The sequence below is a fragment of the Phoenix dactylifera genome, chromosome 9 (assembly GCF_051530095.1).
Source record: "Phoenix dactylifera cultivar Ajwa chromosome 9, Ajwa_hap1_PhDact_Kaust_v1.1, whole genome shotgun sequence".
In the NCBI taxonomy this organism is placed as follows: Eukaryota; Viridiplantae; Streptophyta; class Magnoliopsida; order Arecales; family Arecaceae; genus Phoenix; species Phoenix dactylifera.
Window position 1 is genome coordinate 5,100,639 of NC_143198.1, and position 20,817 is coordinate 5,121,455.

The 20,817-nt window shown below is 35.3% G+C and overlaps 1 protein-coding gene across 1 annotated transcript; it reads left to right on the top strand.

Moving 5' to 3' along the window:
- The first annotated feature begins 5,381 nt into the window (after nt 1-5,381).
- LOC103705350 (malate dehydrogenase, glyoxysomal) lies at nt 5,382-13,492 on the top strand. The gene is made up of 9 exons (XM_008789016.5): nt 5,382-5,683; nt 6,372-6,587; nt 7,092-7,406; nt 7,670-7,759; nt 7,894-7,977; nt 11,854-11,889; nt 11,995-12,084; nt 12,207-12,301; nt 13,264-13,492. Exons 1-9 carry the CDS (start codon nt 5,612-5,614, stop codon nt 13,334-13,336), a joined length of 1,071 nt encoding a protein of 356 aa, XP_008787238.2. The 5' UTR covers nt 5,382-5,611; the 3' UTR covers nt 13,337-13,492.
- Nucleotides 13,493-20,817: the final 7,325 nt, after the last annotated feature.

Sequence of the window (20,817 nt, forward strand, 5' to 3'; positions counted from 1 at the left end):
ACTGATAAAGATTTTACCTTTTCTTTTTTGTTCGCTTCTATTGTTGATCTGGGTGAGATGGTCAGGTGAAGTTTTAAGGGTTGGGGTCTTTGAGTCAAAACTCAAAAGTTAGAGTTTTAATGGGTTATTAAGTGAAAGAAGTAGAAAAGAATTGGAGATCTGATAGTATTTTTGTGTTATGCTTTGGTGTTGCAAGGAGCCGCTGGGCATTCTCGAATCTCAACGACTTCAGCCTCTACTCCAACTCCACCCGTCAGTCCCTGGCATTGCTTTTCGCCGTCAAGTTTAGCACCGTTTATTGGAACTTGAGTTCGTTTTTTTTTGACATCATCAAGTTTTATCATTTTTAAATTTTTTATATTTTAATTTGTTTATGATGGTTGTCTTAATTGTTTATTTGATTATATTATTTTTAGATTCAAATGTCTAATAAAAAATATAAATATAGGTATAAAAAACTCAAAAAAAATTGAAAATTTCATTCAATCTCAAAAAGAAGCTTTAAATAGATTTGTTGTCACAAATAAACAAACACCACATCAAGTTTAACTCAGAAATTAGCAACAGAACAAATACCCAAAATAGAGTTAAAAGATGATATGAAAAGAACGAAACAAAATAAGATTGACAACTAGATTCATAGTAGTATTCAAACATCTAATGAAATAATCTGCAGTGAAGAATACAATAAGAAATTAGATTGAGATAGAATAAATAAGAATAGTGTAGAGCTTAGTGAAACTAGTTCTATTTCTACAAATATATATGTTCATGGTCAATAGAAACAAATTAATACAAAGTTGAAAGATCTATTACTGGAAAGAGGTCTAATTATAGATTATGATCTTTATTTTTCTAGAGATGAAAATAATAGACTCTTCTCTACGATACATTACATTCGTAAGTTACCTAATGCTAAAAAACATGTTAGAAGATGGTTAGTATATTCAAATGATTTGGACAGAGTATATTATTTTTGTTGTAAATTATTTGATTCAAAGCCTAACACCAGTTACTTAGTCAATAAAGAAGCTAGGGATTGAAGAAATCTAGGTATTAAGATCAAAAGTCATGAAACAACTAATAAACATATTAATAGCATGAATAAGTTGATTAATTTAGAAGTGAGATTGTTGAAAAATAAAACAATTGACAAATGTGTGATCTGTAAATTTTTTTTTTGATGAAAATAGTGATGATGAGACAGCAAGATCAGCTGAAGAATCTTTTAGAATTGATTATTTTTTATATATAGTAGATCCAGCTATTTCTTCAATTTAAAATAGGTTGAAATAATTCACTATATATGAAGATATTTTTGATTTTTTGTTTAATTTTAGAAAGTTAAAATCTTTGAATGAAGAGATTTGCAAAAGTGTTATCTTGATCTTGAAAACTTTTTAAAGTATGACGAATATTTTGATATTGATAGCCTTGATCTGTTCTCAAAGTTAAAAGTTTTAAAGAAATTTTACAAACAGAAATTAATACCCCTATTAATTTTTTAAGTTTTATAAAAAAATTGATTCTTTTTCAAATGCATGTATTGCTTACAGGATATTGTTAATAATACCTATAACAGTTGCTTATGTTGATAATATCTATAAGAAGTTTTTCAAAATTAAAGTTGATAAAATTTTATTTGCGGTCAACTATGTCACAAAAAAATATTAAATGGATTAGCTGTATTATCGATTGAAAATATTATTTTAATGAATCTTGAGTATAAAAGTTTGATTAGTAATTTTGCATCTAAAAAAGCTAGACGAATTATTTTTAAACAAATTTTTAAAGTATTTTGCACTTATTAAAATTTTTTCATCATTCTTTTTATAAAAAAAGTTTTTTTTTAGCGAGTTCACCTTGGCCCCAAATGCATCGAGCTGCCTCTGTTTCATAACCATCTTTGCAGAAATTATAGGATTTTTTTTTGCAGAATAATATATACTTGGTGTCATCTAGACACTTTTGCCCCACATTTAGGTAACATATGGGGGATACAAATCTGGTATACATGCATGCATGATCATATAACTTTTAGATAAAGACAAATCTTAACCATCACTCCTACATTTTCCATCATAAATATGTGTATATGGACATACACACACACACACATTTTCCATCATAAATATGCGTATATGGACACACACACACCTCAATTTTCCCCGTACCTTTATCACTGATGTTCACCAATATAATATAAAAGAGATGTGAATGGCCCAACCTTAGCCAATAGGCCTTCATTGTGGCCACATTGTCCGTAGGAGCTTGCTAGTTCCTAACTAGTAAATGGTGATGTAAGCAAAGTGAGTGCAGGGCATTTAAAGGTATATCTAGTCCTCAGGGTGACGCGGCAGTGGCTAGCTAGTCCGCAGACTCATGAGGAGAGCATCAGAGCGACTTGCACAGTCCTTCAGATTTGGCTGGCAAGGAATGCTCGTACTCTCGGCCAGCGCAGGGTGTCACCGAGGTTTGCAGCAGAGTTTGCTCGAGCACAGGCCACGGAGATCAGCCATATCCCTTCCTCAGATAGACCTTTGACAGCTCGGGACACCTGGGGTTCCCCCCTTGCTCCGGCAGCTCCTCAGATGGTGTTTTTCACCTAGGAGCCCCCACCCCCGAGCTTCCTAAAGGTCAACTTTGATGGGTCTGTGCTGGATGGTGGCTTGCGAGGTGGTGCAGGTTTTGTCATACAGGACCCGCACTTCAGGGTCGTGGCTGCAGGCGGCTGCCAGTTGTTCGTTACATCAGTCCCGGGAGCAGAGCTGCGCGCAGCCTGGGCGGGGCTTCGACATGCACGGGCGATGATGCAGACCAGCTCGATTATTTTGGAGGGCGACTCAGCCACTGTCATTGGATAGATTCAGAAGGGGTTGAGGGGTGAGAGCTTAGACCACCCCTTGATCCGCGATATAGTCAGGATGATGAGAGATGGGGGGGCCATCCAGGCCAAGCATGTATTTCGGGAAGCCAATGGGGCGGCTGATTGGGTGGCCGCCTATGCGGCCCACCACTCGGATTACGCCCTTTGGTCAGGGGAGGGGGAGCTGCCACTGGCACTCCGCGAGATATTGTATTTTGATCTTATTAGGTGTATTCATACACGCATTGTATAAAGCACCCGCTTTAGCAAAAAAAAAAAAAAAAAAAAATCTCGTCTGGTTGCCATTCTGCTACCTGGGACACTCCTAGCTATTTGCACCTCCAGTCCTTTTGTGACTTAACCCCTTGGGACCATGGGATCTGGCTCACCCTGACCGGTTGTGTAGAGCATACAGGGTCACGTTTACAGGATGGTCTTTGTTCAGCGGTTAAACCCAACTTCAGGCCCATATGCATTGGGCTTGACATCAAGGGATAAAACGACCTCATTTCCGATTTCTTTCGGCTTGTTTGATTCATGAAAAGATTTTTTTTTTTGTTGAAATATTTTTCTGAAAAGATGCTGCCTGGATATATAATGTCTAAACAAGTATTGTTTGCATGCTTAATTAACTATGAAAAAATAGCACATTATAGAGTAGCTTATATTTAGTTGAAAAAAATTTACCTACTTTCCATCACCTAAAATAAAACTGTAAAGGAAACCATTAGTTATAGCATAATTTGTGAACGACGTGATTTTTGTGTTATATTTATCATCCTTCTTTTCAGATAAGTGGACAATCCTTAGAAATCCATACGTGGTTGGAGTATAAGTGTCTATAATTTAATTAACATACAATAATACCTATGAAAACATATGCCCTACAGAAGAATATCAAAGAACCAATGGAATGAACAAGTCATGGCAAATTGTTTTTGTGAAAAGTACTTTTCGTTTTAATTTTAATATTTGAAAAGACTTAACAAAATAGAAAACATGTGCTTAAAGAGTCCAATATCATGGAAAATATTATGAATATTTAATTCATTTGTAACTCACAGAAAGTTCATAAATTTATAGGCGTGCATAATCCATGTCAAAGGAAGTCCTAGAACTATAACAAGTATACTACCTATTAACCAAGATAGCTATCATATTTAAAAGTTTAACTATACACCCAAAAATTATAATACTTCAAATACAAGATTTGTGTATCACAAAACAAACCCAATTGAATCAGATAATAAAAAAACTAGTTGAGCTTAAAGTTAATTTCAAAAAGGAATACATATGTATACAAAATGCAAAAACAAAAAAAAAAACAGTCATTTCCTAAGTGAACACATGTACTTCACAAAAAAATAAAGCGTTGGTTTACTATTCTGCCAAAGTTTTTTTATAATTGTATTAAAGATTTGGGTTCATATTTCATTTTCATGTTTTAATTTTCTGTAGCTTAGTTTTTTTAATTTTCACCAATGATTTAACTATTTTTTTTTGCACTAAACTTGTTGTGCATACTTAATATCATGGTCCATAGAAGATCGATGTTTTGTGTTTTGGTTTAGTCGTAATAAGAGACTTATTTTTTTTTTTTGGTGTAATGAGAGACTTTCAGAACAGCTATTTATATGACAACGTTTGAGGATGGTTGAACACCATGTCAGCACCATAGCACATTGCGTCACTATGAATCTTATGCTATTACTGTTTTTTGGCTATTCCCTTGGTGTGTTGAAGTTAAATTTTGACAGATCTTTTAAGAATTTTATAGTCAGCGCTAGATTTTTAATAAGAGATCAGTTGGAAAGGCTTCTCTTTGGAAGAGAATTCACTGACCATAATAGCTTTGCTGATGTTTATGGCTCTATTTTTTCAGATTTTTTTTTTAAATTTCAGACTTGTCCTTTTTATAGAAAAAAATTGTTATATTTAAATACAGGCTAAAAAATCCTCCTACATTTTGCTTGAAATTGCAATTACTCTCTATATTTTGAATTATTGCGATATCAGCCTTGCATTTTGCACATTGCTTAAATAGGTCAACAGTCCGTCCAATTTCAGTCATGATCCGTCTGAAATGCTTACATGGCGGCTGGTATGGAGGTAGCTAGTTGACATAAATTTTTTTTTATTTTAAAATAAAATGAAGGATGTTGGAGGGATAATTTTAATTTCAAACAAAATATATAAAAATATTTTTTTAATCTAAAAAAATTATAGTCTTTGAGTTTTTGCTCGTTAGCACTTTCAAAATATTCTAAAAAATGTCAAAAACCAAGTTTTACAGTACTACAGCAAACTGAACAATACGAGATATATCATATTATACCAATTCGGTACCAATATGTAATATGAAAGAATATATTATAATTTAATATGTCGTGTCAATATAGTAATAATATGGTGTTGGTATAGGTCTAATGTGGCATAACTCAGGGAGAGGTAGGGAGGAATTTTTTTTTAAAAAAAGAATCCTTCAAAATAGACAATCACATGTCCACGGCAGATCGATAAGAATCGAGCGCTCCCAAATCCATTCTCTCACCAAAGCCAAAAAAAAAAAAAAAAAAAAAAAAAAATCCATTCTCTCACGCGTCCCAATCTGCCGTATCCAAACACGTTTTACATCATCACTCGCGTCACCATCGCCTTCTCAAATTCCTTCTTTACCGACTACGGTCTTAGGCTTCCTCTCCCCTATCGTTCTCTCAGTCTTCGTTGGAGATCGGACCGCGAAAGATGGAGCACAGCGCCGAGGCTTCCCGACGCATTGCGAGGATCTCCTCCCACCTCCAGCCTCCCAGTTCCCAGGTTTCCTCTCTTCTTTCCTGCTCTCTTCTATCTCGATCTCGCGTCCCCAGATTCGATTGAATTTTGTCTAATTTCTTGCTGCTTTCGTTGTTTCGGATTGTGGGGATTTACGGGATTCCACCTGGGTTATGTTCCCTTTTGAAAAGATGGAAACTTGGTGCAGTTGATGCAAATTCTTGTCGGAGTTTATGGGAAATTCTTCGTTTTCTTGTTGTTTTCTTCGTTATTCTATCTGGGAATTATTGGAATTCCATCTTTATTGCGGTTTATGATAAAAAGATGTGGTCTTGGTGGAATTGGACGAAACTTGTTTTCTTCTATTTTATTCAATGAGAGAATCGAAATTTCCTGCTTCTATTGGAGGGTTAAATCCTCGAGCAATCATTTGGTGGTTAGGTTTCAGTAAAGATATAGCTTTTCATCATTGGTTCCTGATTTTTTGAAGATTTTCTGGATAATTAAGTCTTTAAATATTTTAAGACCAGTATCTTCTGCTGTTCTGTTTGATGAAATTTTGAATTCTTTTATAATACTTGTCTTATGATTTCTCTTAGAGCTGTTTATTTCCAATGTCCTTGTGATAGAGATATAGTATGGACTTGGATGTTAATGGTGATGCATTTATAGTTTTATACGGTGATGTTAGTTTTTTGATTGTGTCGAATGATGTTATGGTCTGTATTTGAAGATGGAGGAGACCTCCTTGCTGAGACGTTCAAATTGCCGTTCTAAAGGAGGGTCACCTGGATTTAAGGTGGCGATTTTGGGTGCCGCCGGAGGGATAGGTCAGCCTCTTGCACTGCTGATGAAGATGAATCCTCTGGTGTCGGTTTTGCATCTCTATGATGTTGTCAACACACCTGGTGTCACCGCAGACATCAGTCATATGGACACTGGTGCTGTGGTAATTCTCTTGACACTCTCTGTCTGACTATAAGTTTTACATATGATGCTATTAGTGTTCTATGCATAAGGGTATGCAATTTAATTTTGTCGTTTATTTGTTTTGAGTCTTATGAATGCAAACCAAGCCAAGTGTTTTTTCCCTAATTTTCTCTTTCCTTCAAGTTAGCTCCTCCCAATTTACAGTAACCCTCTGCATTAACTAAACTTGCTTAAAATTGTATGGAACATGTCTCTTCTATCATTCTCACATTCAAAATGTGATTATAAGGCCCGAACTTTTGTGTGATGGTACTTTATATAATTTGTGTTTGCTGTCATCCAAAATGTGATCATTTATTTTTGAAAATTCTTCCAGTTTAAACTTTAAATGGTACATTGGATGCATTCTTTAGACATTGATTATTGAATCTGAAAGTATTTCTAGTGATACAGAAATCATTTTCTCAGTATTCTTGTTGCCATTCTTGAATATCATAATATAGTTTTCCATGAAATTCTCCAGGTTCGTGGCTTTTTGGGTCAGTCCCAACTGGAAAGTGCACTTACAGGAATGGACCTTGTTATCATTCCGGCTGGTGTGCCCAGAAAGCCAGGAATGACAAGGGATGATTTGTTTAACATCAATGCAGGAATTGTGCGGACACTTTGTGAGGGGATTGCTAAATGGTGCCCTAATGCAATTGTAAATTTGATCAGCAATCCAGTAAACTCTACAGTTCCTATTGCAGCGGAGGTTTTTAAGCAAGCTGGAATCTATGATCCCAAGCATCTTTTGGGAGTGACAACTCTTGATGTAGTGAGAGCCAATACATTTGTGGTATGCATCTGACTTGAACTTTCTTATTATTCTAATATATGGTACTAGACCTTTTCCCGAAGTTGCTTTGGAGAATTTTGATATCGTCACAAGCTCTTCCTAAAGTTGGTTTGGAAATTTTGATATCATCACAAGCGCCATTTTATTATGAGTTTTTGCATTGTTACAATATTGATGCTCATGAGTTCAATGCGCTTTTTGCAATTGATCTGAATTTTTGTTTTCACTTACATTCATAGTCTACCTATGTGTGTCGTGAACAGGCAGAAGTACTGGGAATTGACCCCAGGGAGGTCAATGTTCCTGTTGTTGGTGGCCATGCAGGAGTCACAATATTACCTCTCCTGTCACAGGTGAGACAAACTGCCCTCTGGATATGATTATTTCTCTTCCCAAGTAGATGCCTTTTTGAGTATTCAATATTTGGTATTTTGTTCTGGCTTTTGTGATTGACTGACGGAATGAAAATTATGTTATTTTTATGCAGGTTAATCCTCCATGTTCATTCACCAGCGAAGAAATTAGATATCTGACTGATCGCATTCAGAATGGGGGAACAGAAGTCGTTGAGGTAAAAATGCAATATTGATTACTCAAAAAAAAAAGTTTAACTTTTTTTCATATCCTTTTTCTTTTGCAATTTTGCTTCTTGTCCAAAACTGCTTGCCTCCCTGTATAGCTTTTTTAAATTTGCAGAACACGGATTTTCATTTGTCACTAATTTGATATGACATTGCTGCCGGCCAAACTTCATCTATTCAAAATTATTGACCTTATGACCGGGAACCTGAACTTTTTACAAGTTGAGATTTGTTAGCTTTATGAATTGAGGATTCTTATGGAGTTGTATGCTGCTAACTGGTTCTAGACATTATGAAATGAAAAAGACTAAAATTTTACTTAAATGAATGTTTAAATGGTATGCTGGATTCAAGGGAAATTCCTTCGTTTTTTGAATCAAAATGATTTCCACTTTGTGTGTGTTTGTATTATTCGGTGCTTGAATATGGCTTGCTACCAATTTAGGAGTAGAAAATAACATATTTTTGAAATATCTTGAATTTCAGAATATATGCATCCATTAGACTTGAGTTTCCTCACTTGCCATCGCACAACACTTTTTTTTTACCAGCAGGTGGTGGTGCTTTTTGGATGTTTTAAGACAATTGACATGAGCTATAGCCTCTAAACTATCTTTCATGCTATTCATTTTTCTGTCTTACTAACTATATAGTATATGCTCATTTTGAGATTGGAAGGAAATACAGGAGTTAATGTTTTGTTTCATTCGTATTTAATGCTAGATATATTCAATTCAAACCATTTAGACTCAGTAGCACCATGCTAAGTGGTATGTTTTCAAACTATGCACAAACTCTTTGAATTTAATCCTTATACACCTACCAATGAGTCGACCTCCTTGTATGGTAGCGTAGCAACAATTTTATGAATATTAGTAGTAAGCTATATTAATGCTGGAGGATGCCAAGTACTTGATCAGGGCTAAGGGTTCACAAGCAGACTTTGTGTAAGTTCAATGAGGGAGATGTGCTGATAGGCTGACATGGTATTTAGAAGATTACATGGAGCAGACTAGTAATAACAGAAATGACATGCAATAGAAGTCATGGAAGTACTTAATCATGTGGTACAACTTTGCAGTGAAGCTCAAATGGTATTGCGGACAATTAACCTTTAGAATAGTCGTGTGATTTAATTTGAAGTTGGTAGCAGAAAGGATTTGACCACTATAAAGAGGAGATAAATTGGAGATTAGGGGATCTTGGTGTTGATTTTCTTATTAAAGGATCATTTCATGCAAGACCTTGCTTAAAAGAGGGTTGAGATTAGTGGTTCATTAGTGTACTATGGAACATGCTTGGTTTCACTAATGGTGGAACAGTGCCGTATACTTCTCTTTTTTAAATTTACGAGGGCTACCCGCTTAAGGAAGGGGCTGCCATCTTAATTGAGAGCGCCACTCACTTTGAAGAGTGGAGAGTTCTGCTCTTCAAAAATCAAGAAGAGATAAAAGAAGTGTTTGGCACTTAGAGATAAAGAGGAGTTGGGAGCTATATTATAGGGAAAAACTGGCTGATGCATAGTCTACTGTATCTGCCTTACCTTCAATGAAAAACTTAGAAGCATTTGTCTCTTTTAGGAAAGTAGGGAACAATAATCTGGAAACAGAAGGTTTTGAAAGGTGGATCTGCTTTTGTACATTTGAAATGTTAGTTCAGGCATAGAGATCCTTTTAATTTTTTCTTAATTCTGCTATTTTCTTCCATTGATCATCGATTAGATCTACTGCAGGTTTTTCTGCCAATCTGAAACAATCAGAGAAAACTTTCACTTCAGATTCTGCTAATTTCAGATTAAAATACCATTTTGGCCTAATTTTTCCATCAAACATGTGCTTTGAGTGCAGCATGATCTATTGCTGGGGTTTCTTTTCCAGGGCTTTTCCAATAAGGTTACACAGACACAAATTGAGTTGAGAATCTTAGACTACATGAATCTCTGATTGGAAAATATTCAGGTATTCACCTGTTGATCACGAAGAATTTGTGATAAGGGCGGAATTTGGTAGATGCAAAAGGTGGTGTGGAACTCCTTATCAGAATGGAGGACTTCTAGTAACTAAAAGTTGTCTTTACCTCAAACAGCCCAATCGATGTACAGTATTTAGCAAACTATGCACTAAGGCCATGTTTGGAGGAGCTGTTAGTAGTAGAGCTTTTGGAAGTAGAGCTGTTGGAAGTAGAGCTGTCTGAAGCAGAGCGTTTATAAAAAATTGTTTGCTGTTTGGTAACTATATTTTTAAAGTGCTGTGGCACTTTAACATGTGTTTGGTAAACAAATTGAGAAAGTACTTTTGTATGACAAAATGACCATAAAGGACATTACCAGTATTATATAACAGAGCATGATAAAATATAATATATATTAATACATAAATATATGATATAGTATAATATTAATGTAATGTAAAATAATATTATTATAATATAGTACTATAACATTATGTATTATAGAATAATAATTGAATATAATATTAAATTATTTAACATAACATATCAATGTATTATGATATAATGTAATATAATATTATATTATAGTATAATACAATAATAAATATATAAAATATTATAATTATTAGTGTAAATTAATTTTTCATCCTTCTAATGACCATTTATCTCTCTAACAAATTTTCTAGCTAGGTGATAAAATTGGTTAATTAATTACTAATATTTTTATTTATTTATTTATTTAGATCATATTATTTGCCACTCACTCATTATTTTTCTTTTTATTTTATTTTATTTATTTATTTATTTATTTATTATTTTATTTCATTGAAATATAAAGAGGTCGCCGGCCATGGGTGGTAGCCGGCATGGTGGCTGCCACCGTGGGCAGCCACGAGCTTCCAAAACAAAAAAAAGAAAAAAAAGAAGAGGAAGAAGGAACAGTGGTGGCGGTGTTGAGAGGAAGAAGAAGATAGAGAGGGAGAGGGAGAGGGAGAGGGAGAGGATAGGTGAGAGAGGAAGAGGCGGGATAAGGGTTTTGGGGAAAAAAGTGTGATTTAAATGGGGGTTTTTTGGTCCAAAAAATAGCTTTCCGACAAAGCTGAAAACAGCGTTTTCGGAAAGTTCCAAATTGGAGCTTCTCCGCAAAAGCTCTTTTCAGCTTCCCGCAAAAGCGGAAACAGCTTTTCAAAAATTTTACCAAACACCATTTTTTGTCTAAAAGTACTTTTGGAGGGCCAGAAAGTGCTTTTTGGCCCTCCAAAAGCTCCCCCAAACAGGGCCTAAGTCTGTTGACTTTCAAGGCCGAAAAATATGAACAAGTGGTTTGCTGATCATGGATGGAAGCAAATGCGATTTGTTTTTCTAGGATAATATGAATGACCTTTAGTATGAAGAGCATCAACAAAGTAGTGAACAATAAATTTTGGAGATCATTTGTAGGCAGTGGTGGTCTGCAAAACCTTTTTTTGTTCCTTGTGAATTGCAGCGATGCTAGAAACCTTTGCATGGGTACCTTTGGTCCATGAAGTGCCTGTGATTTTTATTTTTACAGTGAAAAAAAGTGATGAGAAAAGGGAGCTGACCTAGATCTGTCTTGAATTTAATTTGTTCCAATCCTGTGGGATTAGATTCTCTTCACAGTGTATGAAATTTGCTATTGAAGTTTGGGTTTCCTTGCAAGTTCTGTCAGCATAGTTCAACCATAACCCTGTGGCTCTTTGCATAATTTCTGAATCTGATTGTTGTAACCATTACTAGCTAAGCCTCTTTAACCTTGTGCTATTCTAAGCATTTAGCAACTATTGGTCGGACGAAGCACATGTGGTTCAATCTGGTCAAAATCTTATTTTTCGATGTGTTAATAGATAATACAATCTAACACCTTGTGAAACTGAATTATTTGTTTTCTGTTGCAGGCAAAAGCTGGGGCAGGCTCTGCAACCTTGTCAATGGTTGGTGTTCTTTGATTTTCCTTTTGTTTCTAATTGCTTTCTGAACAATCTGATGTTAACTCCTTGTACTTGGTAATGGAACGAAAAAAATAACAACTTATGCAGGCATTTGCTGCTGCTAAATTTGCTGATGCTTGCTTGCGGGGATTGCGAGGTGATGCTGGTATCGTGGAATGCTCATTTGTTGCTTCTGAGGTGCCCTTACTATCCAATTTACTTCTCTCTCTCTCTCTCTCTCTCGCACCCCCTCCCTTCTCCCTCCCTCTCTCATTTTCTGTTTTACTTGCTGATGAAAAGTTTCTTGTTTCTTCTCATAGGTGACAGAGCTACCCTTCTTTGCATCAAAAGTGAGGTTAGGTCGGAGTGGAGCTGAGGAGATCTTCCCTCTTGGACCATTAAACGAGTTTGAAAGGTCAGTAGTTTTGATGCAAATGCTTTTTTATTATGTTCGCAGCAGTTTCTGGTTTTCGCTCTTATTTTATACTTTATGTACTCATAATTTCAAAAGCCCAACTACATGTTTATCCTTAGGATGTCTTTGCTGGGACACTGGACCCTCTACAACCGAAATAGTAGGAATTCTTACCGTTTGGTATGTGGCAACTTTTGGTAGGCTATAAGTGGAGTGAAATCTATAATAACTCTCCTCCAGATATAATAGCCTACACCCACCAACATATTTTATTTAGGCCAAGAGCTGTGCTGAAACCTATTAAATATGGGGGTTGGCTATTCCTTACCTGGACCTGCCAACCTGCCTGAACCCACCCGAAATAAATGGGTTCGGGTGAGGACCTTTTATAATTGCATCGGGTGCAGGTTAGTTGAGACCAACCTGATTATAATTGCATCGGGTATGGATTTAGCCCTCCTCATTCAGCGAGTCGAAATGGGTTGATCAAATCTGAAAAATTCATTATAGAACTTCTAGTGTTAATTGTGTGATGGGCTATGACCAAGGATTGATTCTGATAATTAGGCAGGCATAATTAATGATTAAGAGAATAAAGAGTTGAAAAGATGGAGGAAACGACGAGTTTGAGATTTATAAAGTTTCCTTCTTCACTTTAATTTCTTCTTGCTTTCTCGCTTTATTTGGATGCCAACATTGGATCTTGTTTTTTGGAATGTAATTGACAAGTGAAGTTGCGGGTGGGTATGGGTCCGAAAAAAATAAATGGGTTGGTATGGATTTAAATTTTTCAACCAGATTATAAATTGGTTGGATATGGGTTGAATATTTTGTGACCCGTTCAAACTTGACCTGGCCCACAGCCAACCAACTTGCATCATAGTTCTCTTTTATTCTAATCCATTCTAACGATGGCTCATCGCATGGTTATATGGTCTGATCCATTCCTTATGCTATTACAGGGCTGGCTTGGAGAAGGCCAAGAAAGAGCTGACAGAAAGCATTCAAAAGGGTGTCTCTTTCATTAGGAAATGATATGGTTGAATTAAGTCTTAAAAGTTCTGTATACCCGCATTTCTACAGTGGAGAAATAACTCTGCTAGTGTCATAATTCTCTTGGAGGAATAATAGTGCACATAATTTCTTATAAGACCACATGGAATTTGAAAGAGACACATTTTTGGGAGGAAATATGCTTGCTGTTATGTGCATTGTTTCCATTTGCATTGTCCAATGAGAAATGACTGCATGGACAGGTACAATGTAAATCTGAAGAGACACAAGCAAGAAGTTTTTGTTTTGTTGTTGATCAGAAAGGCTGAGGAAATGGCATGCTAAACTGTGTCAACTTTAATTACTTTTGGGCTGTGAGAAAGTAATCATCCAATGGTGTCAGCTGACTGACTTATTGTGGAATCACTTTCTAAACTACCTTTTTCTTTAGCGATTCCATATTTATCTAAGAATTACCTAATCACATCGATAGCAGTCCATGGGATATGGACTAAGAAAGATACCATGAAGTGCCATCCATTGTGGTATCTCTCTACTACTTTGAATGCCTATTTATTTAGGTCTGAAACCTGAGATTTTTGTTAGTTGCTTTACTCATCTCCCCATAACCCATGTATTCATGAGGCATGGCGCATCAGACGAGACCTTTAGCAGTGGCATAGATTATGCCATGGAAGAACTAAAATCCTTAAGGCAGCGTTAGCATTAAATTTTAGTTATTGACACTAGGAAGAGTCCACTCCACTTGGCCATGGTAGTTCAATTGCCAAAACCCCATCTGCTTAAAACTGTGAGCTTCAAGGACAGGCCAGTACATGGATCCAAAGGACTACAGCACTGGCCCCTCCTTTTCTTCTGATTAATGGAGAAGTCTAAAGGCAGTTTCCATGATTGCTTTGGTATTAGTTCATCACTAATTTCAAACATGACTCGAGGAGTCGAAGCACGGAGTTGGTTGCAGTCAATTTGATGATATGTTAAAGAGGACAGGAATCTAAGAGAGCCCATGTGCTCCTTTTTGGTGCATCCGAAGACACTGGTGGGGTTTCTTCATAAATATGAACGTAGATATAGATGCAAGTAGAGAGGCCATTTCAGCTATGTAAAGTGAGGACTTTTGTTTGTATGGTTGTATAAGGCCAAGGGAATGAGTCTTGTGTTTGTCTTTCTTCACCACAAAGCATGCATAGCAGAAGAAAAAGCTTCCCTCAATCAAATCAAACACAGCATTTAGTGTTTCTCCCCAGTACTGGGGTTCTGATCAAGGAGCATAAAAAACAAAAGTAATACTATGCTGCTGATATCGATATGGGCTCCATGACATCTTGGATAGTTGTGGAGCTATTCTCACTAGGGATCAAGAGTCCAAAAAAGCTGAGATGGTATCTGTTACAGGCTCCAGGTGTTACAGCTCCACCTGCCGCTCATTCCAGTCTCATTTGTTTGCATTCCTTTCTCCATATCCACTGCTACCTTTTATGCTTAAAGTTGGTACACATTGAGGGTGGAGGTCATCCACTGCAAGCTGTCTGTTCCCATGGTGCGTTTGATTCAGATGGGCTTTTCGCCCTGTAAGCTTTCCTCCTCTCTCTTTAATCGCCTAGCTTTATAGGGGTTGCGGAAAGCCCTTCCAGTGTCCAGAGCAGAAAGTAAGTATGACTTGAATTGATTGTGGGGCCAAGATCATATTCAGCAGTGAAAAGTTTCGAATGAATTTAAGTTAAATTATGGTTTTTTTTTTTGATAAGTAAGTTATGGGCATTAATCCTTTATAATACTTGAGAATTTCTGAAGCTTAAGAATATGGAAAATTCTGATCAATTTAATTTTTGTAAATGTAAATGTGCTACGTAGTTTGCTGTAATGATTCTCATAAGAGTTTGGAGATTCAGGTGTAAGGGGAAAGTGCTATGCCTCTGAGAAAAGAAGAAAGATGGCAGACTTGATAGTGGGGCCAAGATCATGCAATTCTAGTTATTATCCTTATATTTTATTTTGATATTATAATGATTTTTATTAGATTATTACATTATAATTATTTTTATATTATATTATAGTTATATAACAATAATTATCATATTATTATAATACTTCTATAATGCATATTATCCTTTAATTATTGTGCAGGTGGGCTTCCCTTCCTTTCTCTCAAAAAAATATTATCATAATATAAAACAATGTAATTATGCAATATATTGCATGTTATAATTTCAAAATAAAATTATATATTGGAACTAATATAGACATGACTAATTTATATAATATATAATCAACAATAAAAATACAAAATAATGCATTGTAATCATATAGTCTATTAAATCTTTAGTTAAATTTTACTTTAATAATTATTTGATATTTATAGTAGTAATATCAAAATAAAATATAAAGATAATAACTAATATTTTAACATTTATAATATTTATTAATATATTAGTGTCTAAACTTACAATAATTTGAATCACAAGAGTGTAATAAAAATATGTTATTATTACTAGAATTACATAATAATAACGATTATTATTTTATTATCATTATAACTATTATAGTACTTATATTAAAATTGAAATAATAATAGTTAGATACGTTATAATATAAATAAGAAGCTTATAATATCTATTATAATTATTAAAATTTGTGTATACTAACTCTTATAAGAAGTAATTATAACTAAAATTGATTGCAATAATAACTTTTATGACATGATAACATTTTTATTACTATAAGAATAGTAATATTAGTATTAAATAATAATACAATATTATAGCAATAATCATTATCATATCTTTGTGTATGACTATAATTATAATTTTTATGCAGTAATTATTATAATGTAATTATTATCATGGTAATATTATTTAATAATTATAAGAGGAATAACCATAGTAGTATAATAATAACAATCTTTTTATTGGAACTAGATGAATAATAGAATTTCACTATGAAATGATTATCGTACTAACATAGAAGTTATTTTTATAGCAATTATATATTTATAAAATTATTTATATCAAAAATATTTACGTATTATTTTAACAATAAATTTAGAAGTAATATTATAACTATGGTAATAATGGTGATATTATTGGTTAATATATTGAAATACAATGATATCAAATCAATTAAAATGTTAGTTCATTGCAAACTCGCAATTGAGAATAAGGTTGGATAATATGATCAAGATATGTTGACATCTTCGATCATATACTACGGTTTCCTAATATCAAGACAAATTGGGATATTAGTTCATCTTGGTTGAAGATTTGAATAATTTTAAACTAATTATCTTAATATCACGGTCAATATATTGAAACATAAAATGATATGGTGATTTAATGCACTGACATGAGCATCTATTATGTACAAATTGTCAAAAAAAAGTCTCATAAAATAACTTAGAATAGTTTTTGGCAAATTGGGATATTAGTTCATCTTGGTTGAAGATTTGAATAATTTTAAACTAATTATCTTAATATCACGGTCAATATATTGAAACATAAAATGATATGGTGATTTAATGCACTGACATGAGCATCTATTATGTACAAATTGTCAAAAAAAGTCTCATAAAATAACTTAGAATAGTTTTTGGCAAGGTCAAAGAATTGTATACTAGGTAATAGCTTGGCGGTAGCACTCTAAATAGAGGTTTCTGGATCGAGCTATAGATGGTCGTGAATTATATTATTAAATAGCAACAGTTGTTGGCTTTTTCCCATGCTCCAACCATACCATCCAAGCCACCTCATCAACATCTATTGTGCAGCCTTCCTCAGTTGCAGACTCACATCAAGCACTTCCTCTTGTTCAAACTTCCTATTTTTCTATAATATATAATGATTTCTAGCACAAGCCCCTTTCTTTTTTTATGTAACCACTCTCAGTATGATGTTTAATTGGATCCTCTATCATGTTAATTTTGCACTGCAAAAGGCCATGCATGGTTGGGGGTGCAAATGGGTCTGGTCGGGCGAGTTATGAGTGACCCCAACCAAATCTGGTTCCTTGTTTGGATCCTAATTTTGGACCAAAACCCAATCTAATAGAAGATCGGGTTGGATCGGATCCACCGCTACAATTTTTGACCCAACGAAGCATTCACGTTTAGTCGGATCCATGTATAATCCGAATCCAACCTAAAAAATTAGGGTTCAATTTAGGTCAACCTATCCATGGCGTCAGAACTTGTTTGCACCCCTCATGGGCCTAAATAATTTTACAGATTCGGATTGCGTTGGGTCGGATCGGGTCGTAGGATTGAAAACCCAAAACTACTTAAATTTCAAATAAGTCGGGTTGGGTCTGAATTCAGTAAACTCAGACCCAACTCAGCCCCACATGTCCTCTAAAATAGATCAGATCGGATCAAAGCAGATTGGGTTGGATCACAGGTCAACTCGGCTCATTTACAACCTTATGTACATGATGGCATACTAAATATGATAGGTTGAGTGAACGGCTAGAGCCATCCATTTTTGAGATGAGAGATTTATTATCGATCTAATTACAAATTATTCTCTGTGGTGGAAACTATGTAGGTAAAAAAAATAGTTTGGTAAAAAAAAAGAAACCTTAGCCCCTGCAGAAGATACGGTTTTAAATGACGTGTCGGGGTTGACCAATAAACTTAAACGCTTTCAATGAACTGAAAGCTATGGGTGGTGGCATTAATTGACTGCCAGATCATCTTCTGCTGTCCTTCCTCCATGGCCGTCCACATGGACAGGCCCCCACTGCCATCTCCTCATTTTAATGCCTCAGCCATGGCTCTACCCTCGCTCAGACGCAACACAGCTGCACCACGTGGCCTTTAATATGGCCTTCTGATCAAAAATTAAGGGTGGGTAATGCAACGGGCCCACCATGTGATTCCCAAGGGGAGATCGTCCTAGAGTTCGGGTACTAGAATGCGTTTGCTCGCTCTCGTAGGGGACACTTAATTCACGGCTATGGTCCCTCCTGCTGCAATCTCTTCTATTCTGAGTCAAATTACTTCACCATCTCTGCATCTGGTTTGTGTTGATTAGAAATTTTGTAAAAACTAGTTGGAGTTTGATTAGATCTGTGCTTATATATTTTGCTAGTTGAGCAAGGCCTTTTGAGGTAGTCTGTGATGTTAGTGTTATATGTTACAGCCCCTTGAGAATATTGAATTAGACAGGTCAGATCAAGTAAAATTTTGAGCGACAGTTTGTTGGTAGATGATACAGGATAAAATATGTTATGATACCAAATCGACTTGGGAAGGACAAGCTCTGATACCAAATTGATGCAGAATAGGAGGAGAAAAAGAAAAAAGAAAGGAGAAGGAGAAAATAGAAAGAGAGCAATTCAATATCATGTAGTTTCAAATTTCAATAATACAAATTGTATTCTCAATTAACACATAAATGTATCTATATAAATAACCTAAAATTATAATCAAAGGCTGCATAAAAATAAAATACAAAAGTTCTCATAAAATTCTAGTCCAAGAGTTTATATAAAAATATTTTTTTAATTTTTAAATAAAAGAAATTTTTTAAATTTCTATATTTATGCATAACATTAGTGTGCCTAGATTTTTTTATTAGATGGTCCTCCACAAACAGATTTATGTTGAGGAGTCTTGGCTCAATATTCATTGAAGTTGGTTTACATATGATTTTTAGGCTTGCAAACTGGTATCAGGCTAAAACTTTGGTTTAGCCTAATTCATTTCACATCTAATTGTGGAGTTTGTAATATATCTCGAGCTAATTGATTTTGTCGAAATGGATAACACCTGAAAGATTTCCGACGCCTCGCGGAATTCCAAATTTCTTTTTCTAGCTATGTAAATTATCCAGTCCTCCTAAGTCAGTCTCACTAGCAAAGGATGGTGACTGAACATAACATAACAGAGGTTGAATAATGAGTCCCACCTGAATGGTTGGTTGCTATGTATACAACTACAAATTACATTGTCCATTCATTAAATTAGTTGCTATGAATATGCTATCCACCTGAAGGTATAGTAGGTGGTATCATTAAATAGGACTTCACAAGGGCAATCTAGGGTTGCCCAGGCTACGGACAAGACCATGGACTCCATCTAAACAATAGTCCTAAATGAAATCTTGCGCCAGTGCCCCATTTGGACAGTGGAGCAACCAAAAATTATTAAAAGGAGATTGCTTCCGAGAAAAACACATCTGAATTTATTTAGCAAGCTTTTGTTTTTCCAAGAAGCAGAAGGGAAACATAATTGCCAACAACTACCATTGAGTGTACTAACCAATAAATTTCCCATTCCATTGCATGAAAGTGGTATTTGACCTCGAATCGGGGTTGAAAAGAGTTGTTCAAGCTCAGCTCATCTATCAAATGAAACAAACTCGAGCGAGTTTCTCATCAAACGTAGCCGCACTTTTATTTCTTCCTACAAAATCAAAATATTTAGACTCGGGTTGCTTAAGCTCGACTCCTGCCCTAATCCAACAGGCTCGATCTAGTTGATTCGATCCATTTTTAGCCCTACTTAAAATAAATAACATAGGAAACTAGTTGGATGCTTGCTAGATTCATTCCTATAATGCAATCAGTACTATATAGATAACTAGAATTTGTAGTCTCTCTTGTTCTCACATTGGAAGGATACATAAATGGAGTGCATTGAAAGGGATATGCACTCTCCACATGGTGGTCCATGCGTAGCCGTGTGGCAGCATCCATCTACTGGTGGTATTTAATTTCTACCAATAACGCATGACCACATAAAAAATTATGATACGATCTACACCAAAAAACCTTATATATATATATATATATGATAAAAATTTGTGGGGACCAAGTGGGCTCAGTAGGAAAGAATTAAATAGGAGAACACTGTGGCCCATGGTTTCCCTACGTTTAGGGGCCAGATAATGGTACGGTTCCTCTTGAGGATTCCAAGGGGACCCTACGATAACTGGTCCTATTGTAATATATGTGCATGCCTTCACGTAGGCTGTCCCACTGTACCAAGATACCGCCAAAACTAGCTCAGATAAAAATCCCAACTAATATAATCAGAGCCTATACTGGTGGAGCTTCTGAGGCTTTACTCTTTAGCATTATAATGGTGGAAAGATGAGCTATGCTACTCTGATGTATGACTCTTTCTTCCAGCTTCCTTTACAAAAGTGACTACTTTTGTGGGAGGTTGCTCTGCTACCAAGCCATTATTGCTTACCAACTCCACTTAGCTATGGATGTGACAGAAGGCAATGGAGGAATGTATCATGCAACATTTGGATGATGCATGAGCCATGATAGATGTCCTCTCTGTTTCCAGTTTCCTGGAGCTTCGGTATACAGGAATGAAGGAAGCTGGAACAGGTGGAGATGAACCAATGAACAGGGTCTGCTGTTTGGCTGCTATTTCATGTTTAGTCCTTAAGACTTTGCATTTTATGCTTAGCATTGAAGGCACTTAGATCTATTTTGTACACATAGTTTGTTTTTATATGCAGCTAAATTTGTTTTGCATGCAATTACATTTAAGT

Bases quoted from the DNA above. Each gene is read 5' to 3' on its own strand.
- LOC103705350 (XM_008789016.5), top strand. From the start codon at position 5,612: ATGGAGCACAGCGCCGAGGCTTCCCGACGCATTGCGAGGATCTCCTCC. The intron at 11,890-11,994 runs GTTGGTGTTCTT...CAACTTATGCAG, and splicing joins GCTCTGCAACCTTGTCAATG to GCATTTGCTGCTGCTAAATT. The intron at 12,302-13,263 runs GTCAGTAGTTTT...ATGCTATTACAG, and splicing joins CCATTAAACGAGTTTGAAAG to GGCTGGCTTGGAGAAGGCCA.